General features: G+C 41.5%; 1 protein-coding gene across 2 annotated transcripts in view; it reads right to left on the bottom strand.

The window, feature by feature from the left end:
* Positions 1–14,696, bottom strand: part of tbc1d22a (TBC1 domain family, member 22a) — a 116,925-nt gene that overhangs the window by 14,915 nt on the left and 87,314 nt on the right. For both annotated transcript variants that reach the window (XM_079655729.1, XM_079655728.1), the window contains exon 13: positions 9,288–9,383. In XM_079655729.1, the coding sequence (XP_079511855.1) occupies positions 9,288–9,383 (96 nt within the window). The remainder of the gene's footprint in view (positions 1–9,287; positions 9,384–14,696) is intronic.

Genomic DNA, 14,696 nt, shown 5'->3' with positions numbered 1-14,696 from the left:
CTTTCAGAAAAACAACCATTTATTTTTTTAACAGGGTAGTTGCAGCAACAGATTCCTTCTCAAGCACCAAGAACTCCTGCAAATAGTGACAATTTGAGTAAAATGTACATCTGTTGAAGGAAGGGGATCGCCTGGAGTCGTCCTTTTTAAGGGTGTCCTCTTTGAAATCAAATGGTAGAAATAGCTCAATTGCGAAAATAGCCATGATTTTAAAATTTCACTGAAAATTATGGCTATTACTTTCTTCCGAACCGTTAGTGCTTTTTCGAATGCAGATTGGCATATTTTCTATTTTCCCAGATGATGTTCAGTTTCCCAATTAAGAAGCTCTACTAGTGCAGTCTGAGGGACCAGAGTGCAGAGTGGTTTCTCTGCAAAGTCCTGCTGGTGTCTGCATGGACTTATGGGAAATGACTGTATAATGTTTCTACCTATTACTGTGTGTATTGTTTGTTTGAGTTGTCGTGTCTATGAGCGTGAGGGTTTGACCGGCACCGAATTGCGTGTGTGTTGGGGCACACGCTAACTTATCTGTGTGTGTTGGGGCACACGCTAACTTATCTGTGTGTGTTGGGGCACACGCTAACTTATCTGTGTGTGTTGGGGCACACGCTAACTTATCTGTGTGTGTTGGGGCACACGCTAACTTATCTGTGTGTGTTGGGGCACACGCTAACTTATCTGTGTGTGTTGGGGCACACGCTAACTTATCCTTGCATTGCAGGCCTGCAGTTAGCGGTTGTGTGCTAGCTGAGCTGGAACGGGGTAAGGCAGATTGCTTTGGGAGTGCTTTATTCCTCATGCTTTTCATTTAACAGCTTAACCAATCCAATCCCACAACCAGGAGGGGAGATTTAACATTTACTCTCCTTACTAGTTTTGATAACAATGCATGAATTATCCTTTTTAAATTACTTTCTACATGCGTTTTTAAATTAAAAACTATTAAAGTGAATCAATCATTCGTGTTCCCTCTCAGGAGCCGGAGCGTGTAAATCTGTGGCAGTTTGTCACCCACTGCATTTTACATTAAAGACAATTAGCTCACACTTCTACACAGGGCTCGACTGAAATGCAGTGACGGAGCAGATTTAGAGGGTTACATGTATTAAACAAAATGACCTCCGAAGAATAACTTATTTTTCAACTCCAGCATTTAAGAGTTTAAAAATGCAACTCCAGCTTTCATAAGAGATACAATCTAATACAACACAATATGATTTATAAACAGGATGTTGATAATTAAGTTATTTCAGTAGACCAGGGGTTCTCGCAAACCCCATATCAATCAAAGCAGTAACACACTGCAATAACACAAAACAACAAGCTGTTAATGTTATGCTGTGCTAACTAGCATCTAGCGGGCCTACAGGCCTGGGAAGATTGGAGTAGCAAATCAGTTTAATACTAAGTAGATTGAAGGGAACAGGTTGGAAACCTTTATTATATTGCTGGAAGGCCGTGTTGTTCGTGTAAATGCATGTTGAAAAGACAAGATTGATTTCTGTTTCTGTTTATGGGTGTGTTGGAATAATGGTATTGCCTTTGGACAGTTAAGGAGCACTAAACTATTGTATGTCCTCATAGAAAGAAGACAAGATGTCTCTTAAGGCCCAGACACACCAGTCTGTACGGTTCATCATTTGAGAGCCATGAATATCTAATGAAATGAATCAATCAATGTATAGCCGCTGAGACATTTCACTAAAAACCACAATGTAGACCTCACTCAAAGAAAGCTCAAAGGAGCTCCATTGTCAGAATGCATGATCCTCTGGGGACCATGAAAAAGACAAATGACTGCAATCGATCAAATTTCATATTTCAGTCTTCAGTCTGGACCGAGGTCGGGGCTCGACACACAATTCCATCCCTGAAGGCCCTTTAATCATGATGTTAACGATAAAGTGCCAAAGAAAGAGCAGGAAGAAGTATCAGAGAGTTACGCGGGGAAAAGAAAGAGGAACAGAATGAAAGACGGACACAGAAGGAAGCGGGAAAAACAAAGCAAAAGATGAAATTGAACATCAAGAGAGGCTGTGAATTAGTAACAGGAGAGGGGGAACATGAGAGGAGCGGAATGCTGTGAGGGTTGTTGGATAAAGCCTGTGGAGATAAGAGCTGTTCAACAGGCCCTTAAAAACCTGCCAGGCCTATGTTTGAACTCTGAGGCTCAGTGGATCCCAGGCAGAAATCTCTGGGAATTAAACCACTAAAGCTGAGAAGAGAAGAAATATGAACTTTTTCTCTTTCCTCACTGACACTAATCTTAGTCAAAAAAGTACTTAGTAAAATTGTATTATATTTGGTTGATAGATTTCTGAAAAAGAGCAATTTTCTCTCGGAGCCACAACCCCATGAAAAGTCATTTATTATGAATTATTATTTCTAACTTCACGATTTTAAACTGAATACATATTAATTTAATCTGCTACACTGACAAACTGAGCCAGTACACACACACACACACACACACACACACACACACACACACACACACACACACACACACACACACACACACACACACACACACACACACACACACACACACACACACACACACACACACACACACACACACACACACACACACACACACACACACCAAGGAAAAACAACAGACTTCCGTGAAGACAAAAACAAATAGGCGATGAGAGCTCATTTGCTGTATGCCAGAATGACATTTGGCTGTATTGTGTGTGTGTGTGTGTGTGTGTGTGTGTGTGTGTGTGTGTGTGTGTGTGTGTGTGTGTGTGTGTGTGTGTGTGTGTGTGTGTGTGTGTGTGTGTGTGTGTGTGTGTGTGTGTGTGTGTGTGTGTGTGTGTGTGTGTGTGTGTGTGTGTGTGTGTGTGTGTGTGTGTGTAAAGAGACAAGTGTTGAGTTTGTATAACCAGAAAAGAAGCAGGAAAAGATTAGAAAACAGAGAAAGTTTTACTTAAACCTGATATAATATAACCAAAAGGGGTATTAGAAATAAAGATATGTCCTTAATACAAACCTGTTTTTAAATCAAGGCCAAGTGCTTCATGCAGTTGAGACCACTTTTTAGGGTATCTACAGAGCCCAAGGAATTACAGAGTATAAGGAACGTTTTTCTTAAGATTCTTGCATGATGTGAGGAGTATACCATTCCTCCTGTATGATGTTTTATTATTTAGGAGTCTAAGTCCCGATCTAAACAAAGGTTGGACTGACACTAGGTTGAATGCCCGAGAACATGTTGGATGTTGTACTGTATATATATATTTGTATATATTTTTTTCAACCTTTCAAATTTTGCCCATGAGCTGAGATACATTTTAAAACAAGACTAAACATATACAGCCATGCTGCTTTAAGAGGTTGTATTCACAGTGATGCTTTAAACTCAATGCTAGCATCAGCGTGGTGTTAAGATGATAATACTAAGCTAGTTCACCATGTGGGTTTGGCTAATGAGTGATACACAGAAAGTACAGTTAAAGAGCAACTTCCAGGTTAAAGACACCTGTGAATAAATGTGTAGGAAAATGATGAATACACTAGATTTTCAAAAAAATATACAAAAATATACACTACAGTGACATCTGGCGTCTTTTTTGTAAGAAATGTTCACTTCCCGCATAAAAAAGGCTCGGCACGGGACTTCCCGCGTTTGACGTAACACGGGGGAAACAAGGGGGAGAGCGGCCGGTGTACCGTATTAATAAACATGGATCCCAATGCTAGTTTCGACACAGAAGACACAGAAGAAGTTGAACATGAATATTCGAATGCATATGACGGACCACAACCTTATAATTATGAGCCTGCTAGGCGTCCAAGAGACCAGGAGCAGCCAAGGATTAGAATAAATAACGGCCATCGGAGAGAAATTGAGCTGTGGTGTGAGGAGAACCAGTGGAGAACTGGGCAGCTATCTTGGTGAGTGACCGGCGTTAGCTACAGAATGTTAGCTAACGTCACATCACAACATTGTGAAGTTAGCTATCATATATCAGGCTATAACTAAAGTAGCATTGATAATATAGTAACGTTACTGGCAGGACTGTTGATACTGATCCATAACAGAAACAAATGCGCAAGTATCAGCCGTATCTCGCGTTACCTAATGCAACTCCACACTACGGTGCTGTGTACCGGAGGGGAGACGCTGATACTTGACGATCTGGCGGAGAAAGGTTGTGGAGCCTCCGTTGATATGCCGTTGTAAATGACTTGATGGAAAGCAGGTGTGTAGTCGGGGAGGGTGCACAGCTGATTGCAGCAGGTGAGTGGAGGTTGAGCCGGGAGCCAGGAGTGACAGCCACCACGCACACACAACAACAGAGACAGGGGGAAACAAACAAACACAAAGGAGACGGCTGGAGCAGTACAGCCACCACAGCGTTACCTAATGGAACTCCACACTACGTGTTACAGTGCCGTGTACCGGAGGGGAGAGAGAGAGAGAGCAGCGAAGGGGGGGGGGAGAGAGATGTAATACGGTTTCCTGATAAAACTGTGGAGAGAATGTGCTGCAGGGAGGTGGATGCACAACGCACCCAGGAACGAACGCTAGCTCCGGTCGTTTTCCCGTGAGGGAAACTGTGGACTCGATGTCCTGACAGGCTGGTATTTGTGCAACAAACACAATACTGCACCATGATTACAAATGGTGAAATACAATGTAAAACTACCGAAAAATACCAGCTCACTAAAACACAACCGCTCAACTCAACTACTAACTATACCGGCGGTCAGAGAGCGGAGATGTTTACCCTTTGTGATGTAATATGACGCGTTTGACGTATGACCTTAAAAAAAAGCCGTTTTTAAGAGCAGAGCTCAAAATAGCTCCTTTCCCTCTGAATTCCTGCCCTTATGTCTTGTAAAACATATCAAATCCTACATTCACTTTTTTAATTGTAATTTTCAAGCAAGTTTAAGCATAAATGTAGAAAAAAAAAAAACCTGCAAGATGCTCTTTAAGGCTGATGGTATGGATAAAGGAAAACTCAGGGGATCGCCAAAGTATTCAAAACCATGCTCTGGGGACTATGCATTTCTGAATAACATGTGCCAATTAATCTAGATGGGAGGATACCTCACTGGATAAGAGAAAACTTTGGAGTACTAGGGCTGATACACTTCACCAAAAGTCATTGAGCTGACATAGACTCGTAACGTCTGTACAAAACCCCCTGGCAAGCCAAGTAGTATGCATTGAGATATTCCATGCTGGGCTATAGTGGTGGACGGGCATTGGCTTGCATAGACTCATACTGCTAGAATGGCTAACAAGCAGAATGCATTAAAACTGCACAGACTAAACGTCCCTTTTTCTCCAAGTGATGTTAAGTCAAAAGCTTCTCACATTCTAGTGATCAAAAATTAAGCTGACCTAGCTGTCTTCAAGCTGATGGTGCAGAGGAGCTTACTGAATTCATTATGATTCTCAAGTCTGCCATTGTTGACTCCCCCACAGGCTCTGTCTGCTCTCAGTGTGCCTGCCAAGTCAAATTACGAATATTTCCATACATGGATTGCCTTTTTTTTCTCAATGCATGAGCGGGCAGACTGTAACTACATAAAGGTTAGCGAGGCTTTTCCGTGTGCATAGCTCAAAACGCTGCAAAAATCCATTTAAAAAACCTATAGCCATCTGAAATTCAATCTGAAAATGAAATCTAACAAAAAGTAGCAATCTTAACTGGAGTGAGAATAAGGGAGACGGTGTACAAAGAGCATGAAAAGATGAGTCAGTTGATGCCTCATCTTTAAACTCCGACATCCTCCAGTGTCTCAGTGGGTGGACCGGCTTTAATCAACTGGCCTTCATCTAAAACACAGGTTATTTAGAAGCACAATCCTCAACTGCTATCGCCTTTGAAGACTTCTGATTTATTATATGGTGGGAGTGACAGAAGATTGAGGGCCCCCCCTGTATCAGCTGTAATTGTATTGGTTTTTATCCCTTATTTCTTCAGCGTTAGCGCCTAAGGGGAGCTATGGGAAAAACTCAGATCTGCAGGACCTCTGAAACGCCTCGGGTCATTTCTCATTGAAGTTCGAAATAAGACAACTCAGTGCAGTGGTTTTGATAAATAAAAACAAGCCTGACGGCAGTAGTCACTGTTGCTATGATCCGACATGTCATTACTAGCTATTTTTATAATGTATTCACACTGTGGGACTGATGTGCTTTAAGGGTGTATTATCCATTAAAAAAAAGCCACAAAGTGAGACTGAAGTAGTGGTATTTTAGTATTAGCATTTAAAAAATGTGATTAATCATGATAATTCACATTATTGTAGTTGATGCGAATACATTTGATGTACTGTATGTTTTCTGTAAAAAAGTCCTCACTGAGTACACATACAGTGGGGCAAAAAAGTATTTAGTGAGAAAAAAAAAAATCCAGAAAATCACATTGTCTGATTTTTAAAGACTGTATTTGCAAATTATGGTGGAAAATAAGTATTTGGTCCATAACAAAAGTTAATCTCAATACTTTGTTGTATACCCTTTGTTGGCAATGACAGAGGTCAAACGTTTTCTGTAAGTCTTCACAAGGTTTTCACACTGTTGCTGGTATTTTGGCCCATTCCTCCATGCAGATCTCCTCTAGAGCAGTGATGTTTTGGGGCTGTCGCTGGGCAACACGGACTTTCAACTCCCTCCAAAGATTTTCTATGGGGTTGAGATCTGGAGACTGGCTAGGCCACTCCAGGACCTTGAAATGCTTCTTACGAAGCCACTCCTTCGTTGCCCGGGCGGTGTGTTTGGGATCATCGTCATGCTGAAAGACCCAGCCACGTTTCATCTTCAATGCCCTTGCTGATGGAAGGAGGTTGTCACTCAAAATCTCATCATTCATTCTTTCCTTTACACGGATCAGTCGTCCTGGTCCCTTTGCAGAAAAACAGCCCCAAAGCATGATGTTTCCACCCCCATGTTTCACAGTAGGTATGGTGTTCTTTGGATGCAACTCAGCATTCTTTCTCCTCCAAACACGTCTAGTTGAGTTTTTACCAAAAAGTTCTATTTTGGTTTCATCTGACCATATGACATTCTCCCAATCCTCTTCTGGATCATCTAAATGCTCTCTAGCAAACTTCAGACGAGCCTGGACATGTACTGGCTTAAGCAGGGGGACACATCTGGCACTGCAGGATTTGAGTCCCTGGCGGCGTAGTGTGTTACTGATGCTAGCCTTTGTTACTTTGGTGCCAGCTCTCTGCAGGTCATTGACTAGGTCCCCCCGTGTGGTTCTGAGATTTTTGCTCACCGTTCTTGTGATCATTTTGACCCCACGGGGTGAGATCTTGCGTGGAGCCCCAGATCGAGGGAGATTATCAGTGGTCTTGTATGTCTTCCATTTTCTAATAATTGCTCCCACAGTTGATTTCTTCACACCAAGCTGCTTACCTATTGCAGATTCAGTCTTCCCAGCCTGGTGCAGGTCTACAATTTAGTTTCTGGTGTCCTTTGACAGCTCTTTGGTCTTGGCCATAGTGGAGTTTGGAGTGTGAGTGTTTGAGGTTGTGGACAGGTGTCTTTTATACTGATAACGAGTTCAAACAGGTGCCATTAATACAGTTAACAAGTGGAGGACAGAGGAGGCTCTTAAAGAAGAAGTTACAGGTCTGTGAGAGGCAGACATCTTGTTTGTTTGTAGGTGACCAAAGACTTATTTTACCGAGGAATTTACCAATTAATTCATTAAAAATCCTAAAATGTGATTTCCTGGATTCTTCCCCCCCATTCTGTCTCTCCTAGTTGAAGTGTACCTAGGATGAAAATTACAGGCCTCTCTCATCTTTTTAAGTGGGAGAACTTGCACAATTGGTGGCCGACTAAATACTTTTTTGCCCCACTGTATATAGCATTTGTTAATAAAAACATCACCCTCAGGATAGCAGTTTTGATTACTTTTATTTTGAAACCACTGATATAGAAAACCTATCGCTTATCGTTTGCATTTTGAAAGGTTGTTATAGCCTTTAAGCCTCAAGCCTGTGCGAGCTGCAGCCCGATGCATAGTCAGCTTTAATTAATCATCTGTAACATTGTGTCTTTAGAATAATGTTATAGGGGTTGTAACATTAGACAAAAGAGTGCTACACCATATAACAAAAAGCTTTCTTTTCCCCTTCCGTTGCACTAAAGTTTAATGTGTGCTTTTGTCTCTTACCTCCCTCCTACCCCCTCATTGCCACCCTGATCCTCTCCTCCCATCTTCACGAGGAGGGAAACTTTGCCCTTGGCGCACGACTTGGTAGTCAGTATGGCGAGCCAGCCAGGAAAGCTATGCGGAGTTGGGAGGATAGTCAAGTGTGCTTGCCTTCTTGTAAATGTGAATATAATACAGTTGACCACACAGTACCATGAGATGACAATGATTGATTGATCATATCATATGTTTACTTTAGTGTAATGAATCAGGGGAGCACGTCCCTATGTCCCGATGAATAGATAACCATGTGAGTTATTGCAAAATTGTGAAAAGAAGAGGATGAATGGCGCTGTCAGTCACAGCCACATGAGAACGTGAGATACACTTAACTAGCAGAGGAGAGAAACAGCGTTGCTCATCAGACTGCTGCTGGCGTCAGTTTGAGTTTAAGTTTAAACATCAGGATTGATGCGCTACACTCGACTGACTATCATCAGTACAGAAGGTCAGTGTGCAACAGTGACTCATATCTGGTCTTTTTTTATTCCCTCCTATTGTGGCGTTTTACACTTCTCCTGGGAGTGAGCAATGAAAAGACAGAAGGAAAGCGTGTACAATGAGTATAGAAGTAATATAAGTGGTGTCAATCCAGATTGATTCCAAGCATTAATGCACTTAAGTTGACACCCTTTCAAGGAGAGAAAATGTGAGACAAGAGAAAGAAAAGATACAAAAAAAGATAAACGAGAGCAAAAGGCAGAGTAGCCAAAGAGCAGAGAGGATGTTTGTGTGTGGTGATATTACGCTGTGTTGCTACTGTTAAAAAGCCAAGTCCCCCAAGTGAGCTGGCAACCAAAGTCACCTTCTGGCAGCTGTCTACTGTCATCTACTAATGCACTCACAACGACTTCTGAACCCCACAGTTAATGATCGGGGAGGTAATGGAGAGGGATGTAGGCCATGAACAGCCTCTACAGTCTGTTTGTTTTTCCCACTCAAACCCAAATTCATTTACAGGGAAATAAGCAATGTACAGTATATCACCATGAGGGTCACCAGCAGGGTGTGAAAACATGTAGTATAAGGCTCTCTCGATGTAGGAACATAAAGCTTTATGGCGCCCCCTGTGTCTTGTGTGAACGTTACCTGAAAGTCCCTCTCTTCTAGAATTTCTTTCCTCCACCTCACCAGGAAGGCTGCGCACACGTAGAGGTGGAAATGGGAGAAGCCCTCTGGTTCAGCCTGGGAAAAAAGAGACAGAAATGTTGAGCACAGATGTTGATTTGCAACAAGTTTAGTATTTCACACACTCTGCTATGTTCAAATAGAGGCTTCAGTTTGGATGGAAAAGGGCCTCAGTTTCCTCAGGATGCCTTTCATCACATCACATTTCATTTTAAGAAAAGACTTGGAAGAATTTTAAGAGGATGTCTTTAGGAGGCGTACACACAAAAGGAAGGGGAAGAGATATAAAAGGCAGAGAATATAAAACATGTATTTGTCACGATCCAGAAATTCACATTCGCAGCGCGACAGAGGAAGAAATAGACAAATCCCCTCTTCCTCGCACAGCTTTTTATTTCAACCCCTCGTTACGTTATGACTCGGCAATGAGCTGGGGAATTAAAGAGCGAGGGAGACAAAGGATGAGAAGTTCCTTGTTCTATTCCTTTTTTCCTCCGGAGCCCTATCACACGGGGGATAATTACCAGAGTCCTTAAATGCGAGTGAAAAGGGAGCGTATGCCGCCCTTAAAGGTGGGATGGAATATCAGAAGGTGCATTTTAATGTGTGTGCTTTTCTGAATGCCTTCACACATTATGCCTGTGCGGGGGATTAGTTAACCACATGCTGTATGTTATTTTAGCTTAAATTCATGGAATTATATTGTGGGAAAAAGACGTATAACTCAGTCTTAACTCACAAATACACTTTAGAGGAAGAAACACTAAAGTCAGTCCCACTCTTAGTTATAGAAAGAATTCAGAAATGATTCCTAAAGGGTGCCCTCATGTGTCTTCTTTGATAATACGTGGTGCTTAGAAAAAGCATCATTAAAGAGGGCTTTTTTTTCTTTTGGGAGTCTTCTCTTTCCTGTTGTATGTGTGCATGTCAATGGTCTGCAAAGGCTAAAATTCCTTCCATATGGAGTTTCTCTCCCACACACTATTCCTCCCCCCCCCCCCCCCCCCTGAAATCGCCTCCATTGGACTCCTTTGTTTACTTCGGTAACATAGTGACATCAAATTGTCAAAATGTAACACCCAGACATCGTTTACAGCAGGGGGTTCCCAACCTTTTTTCCCAAGAGCCCCCCCCCAAATGACTCCTGTTGGAAGTTGAAAACAATGGAAGTGGAAACAATTCACAAAGGGATTAAACTGTTTAAAACACATGTTCAAAGTAAGCCGGATTTTGCCGATGTGTTTATGTGGATTCAAAAGTCGTAAATAATCTACAAAATGGAGGAGACCGATCTGATCGGAGCAACCGTGACAAATAATCCAACTGAAACCGGCATGGACAATGACTATTTTTTTTCAAATGCGCTTATCCAGAAAAGCCTGGTTTGGACACTTTACGGGCAGAAGAAACATTTATATTAAAGAAAGAATTATACATTTCTTTATTTTTATACCTTTAATACTAACTGCAATTTGTATTAAAATTAATTAATGAATCATTTTTTATATTTTATTGTATGTAGAGACAGGCTTTTAGTGCTTACAATTATATGTAAAAAAAAAAAAAAAAAAAGAAGCCCCCCAGGTTGGGAACCACTGGTTTACAGTAACAGGAAACTGACTCGCACACTCTGTAATTCAAAATGGTGCTTTGAATCTTTCGCACAGATGAGAAAAGAAAAAAAGCCTGAACGACACACACATGTTCCAATAATTCAGCCATGTTTTAATACTGTAATTAGAGGGTGTAGTCATCATCATTTCCACTTCTTTTAGTTACCAAGTGTTGCTCTTTAAACACAATGTTGAGAGCAATCACTCAATTTACAGGAAGTGCCTTTCTGCTGTGATAATTGAATTTCCCAACAGGAAGGCAGAAAGAAATAATGGACGGATTTACACAGAGACATGAGAATAAGAAAGGCTGGATGTGAGCTCTCCATCTCTGCTGTTTCTTCTTGTGTTAAGTCTTTTGGAACAGATTGATCACCCTACGCCTTTTGTGAGCGTCTCCTTTTGCTTGGCTTTCCTCTTACTTTACCTCCCACTTAGTTAAACCCATTTTCAGAATTCCTCAACTGAGAGTATTTGCAAGGAGTGTGGTGAGAGAGACAGAGAAAAAGAAAAGGGTGTTTGTGAACAGCGAAGCGTAGCGTGATTCGAGTTGTAAACTGGCAGGTGATTGGCTTGTTGGTCTAACCTTGCATCTTCAATGCAAACAACAGAGGCGAGCAAACACACTCTCACAAACACAGATGAGTTAGTATACGAGTGGCATACGGGAGCACAGTGTTTATCACCCTCCAAGCCGCGTGTGGTTTTAATTTCCTTTCTTCTATGAGTGAGTTCATGGATGAGGGCACCAATGAACTCTTAGGGACTGTGAAACTCTGAAAGCCAGTCTCTTTGTCGGCCCCCTCATCTTCTTTTTCAGTCATCTATCCTCCGTTCTCACATTCTTCAGTCTCATTTAACACATCTGTCGCCCACCCTCCTCTCTTTTTCTCATTAATACGACTATGGGGAATATATCACACATGAGACATCGATTTATCTTGATCAAAAACATTTTCTGTTAACAACTTATCTTGATATTTTTCAGTTGTCACCAATCATTTCCATGGCTCTCCACCATTAATTTGAAAATGTATTGCCTCCATTCCATAGTGAACTAATGACAGCACTTTATGTGTTTCTGGCAGCAGAAAGAAGAACAATACTGAAATAAATGCTCACTTTGAGTATGACTGACTCAATCACATTAGTGTGAGGCTTTTAAGGTGCAATTTCTGCGTCTGAAGTCACCATAGGAAGGCTCCTTAAGTGCAGGATTGTTTTGAAAGAAAACTGAATGTTTGGTTTTGTGCCTGACTGACAGACCAACATTTCTTTTTGCTGAACTAAACACTCAGTTACTTGAGTGATCTTAAGTCATTCATTAAGCTAAAATGATAAACATTGTTTTTTTTGTTACTTTTGAAATGTATACATTTTCTTATTTTTAATTAAAGGTGGGGTAGGTAATTTCGGAGAAACCAGCTCGAGTGCGTGAGAATTTGAAAAAACACATCCGGAAAAAATCTGCTACTTCCTTACGAGCCCCTCCTCCAACACACACGAACGCGCACGTGACCAATGAGGGCACGATTTAAGTTTGTGCACAGATGGAAGGCTGACAGGCAGGTAGGCCATCCAGTTACTTTAGCCGGGCCGGCTAAAATGATTGGTCGTGCTTTTTACAGTACCACGGCTTCCACAGATTTTTTGTCAAAGCACTTAAGATATTCATTGCTATCGGGATGTTAAGAGCATTCCATGGAATATAACAAAAAGTGTATCTCGAGCCGGTTTCTCAAACTTACATACCCCACCTTTAACTATCTTTGGGTTCTACAGTAGATGTAAACAAATATGGAGGAAATGTAACTTAAGCTGTGAGAAATATTACCAAAATGTCATACAGATGTATCGCTGAACAATTTTGTTTGAGTGGTCAAATGGATGGAGTCAAATAAAGAATCCTGCCAGAAAAACAGGTCACATCATTAAAGACTATTTCGACATCTTGGAAAACACTAAATATTATTTTTGCTGAGTTTCATGAGAAAGTTGATAAATTGTTTTGTCTGCACATTAGGTCTAACAATAGAGCCCAGAGGCAGTTAGCTTAAACAGCAAAAAGACACTTTGTGTACCACAAAAAATATAGAAAATGTCAGCCAGGCTATCTGTTTCCCATTGATTTCAGTCTTTATGCTAAACTAAGCTGAGCTACTCCACTTCCAGCTAAAGCGTAAATGATCGTTAACATACAAAAGCAAACTTTGTATGAGAAAAAAACAAACAGATAATGATGACTCCAGTAGGTGTTGGTTGCAAACATAGTTACTGTGAATTTTTTTAATTAAAAAAATACTAATTTCAAATAAAATAAATGTTACAGCATGACATTTCAACATCTTTGCCACCAATCATCACTCTCTTTCTCCCCCATTTCCCTCTCTGACACTCTCCATTCCCTATCCATCAACTGCTGCTGTTTCAGCATCATTATGATTTGCACAAAAAAAAAGTTTGTCATGGGTCTCAAGGTAACTGTCAAACTTGTCTCTCTCTCTTCTCCTTCTCTGTTGTTATGCTCGGTCCCTCCCCCCCTTGTGTCGGGGCAGCGATATTGCCTGAGACAGGCCAGGTTTAGACTGGCGAGCGTTGCTGATTGAAGTAGAGAAAAAAATGCCGGAAGGTTGCAGGGGTGAGAGGCAACAGTAGGGGAGAGATGGAGGCGCAGCGAGAGGATTCAACAAGGAGAGAGGTAAGAGGCAAGGGGGAGTGCACAAGAGTACGGAGAAGATAGGGGGCTAAAGGTGAACAGAGGAGGCAAAGGGAATGAGGAATGCTGAGTGAGGATGAGAAGTGGTAATGCAAAGTCACAGTATCTGTAAACTGCTGCGTCGACTGTCTGACTTGTCTAATCCCACCAAAAACAAAGCATCCTGACGTGGGCCTAACACGATACCCTGAGGAACTGATTCCAGACAAGGTGAAAAGGTGATGCTGCTGGGGAGTGATGCAAGATGATAAACGAGCAGATTCAAAGTGATGTAACAATTACATGGGAAGATTGGGATGAAGTGCAGGAACTGGAGTGGTAATTTTAAAGCAGTTTCCTTATTACATGAACAAGACTTTGGCAGTAATTGGCGATATTCGACATGAACTGCAACATGCTGTGCAAGTATTTCTGTGTGCAATTCAACCCGATGGGGCTTGGGTTGCGTGCACGACATATAAGTTTGACATTTAAACACTGTATCTGTTGAACATCACTATATTTATGTCAAAATGGAGAGTAACACGTTCAACATCACAGTATATTAGCTCTGCGATAAAATGTTTCCTTCGAAAATCGTATAATCCTCGTTTCACAGTGATTGTGTCCAAGACAGAGAGTAAAAAGAGAAACAGGGAGAAATGGTGATGCTCATGTCAGCGGGAGTGTGACAAAGGGACACAGAGAAGAGAATATTATGTGTGAGTGTGTGGATTAATGGCAGACTGAAAAGGCTAGGTGTGTGTATGACCCGGGTTCTGTCTACAGAGGCCTAGCTCATTGTTTGGAGCGAACGCGAGGCCAAGCCTTACAACTGATAGAGGCGGAGAGGCGGCAAAGTGAAGAGGGCCAGTTCCCTTCAGGATGCTCAAACAATCCCCGTCTAATATAGTCGGCAGGTATTCATATTCAAGACAGCATGCAACGCTTGTATAGTCTGATAAAGATGAAGGTCTGAGCCACTGCATTCAGAAGGTTATTTTTTCTTAGTGTTACTGCAGAGGAACTGTTCTATTTTCGATTTGAATAATGCCGTCAAAG

Source organism: Notothenia rossii, assembly GCF_949606895.1.
Source record: "Notothenia rossii genome assembly, chromosome: 10".
NCBI lineage: Eukaryota > Metazoa > Chordata > Actinopteri > Perciformes > Nototheniidae > Notothenia > Notothenia rossii.
Note: the sequence above shows the minus strand (reverse complement) of the source record. Positions and strands in the feature narration are given on the sequence as shown.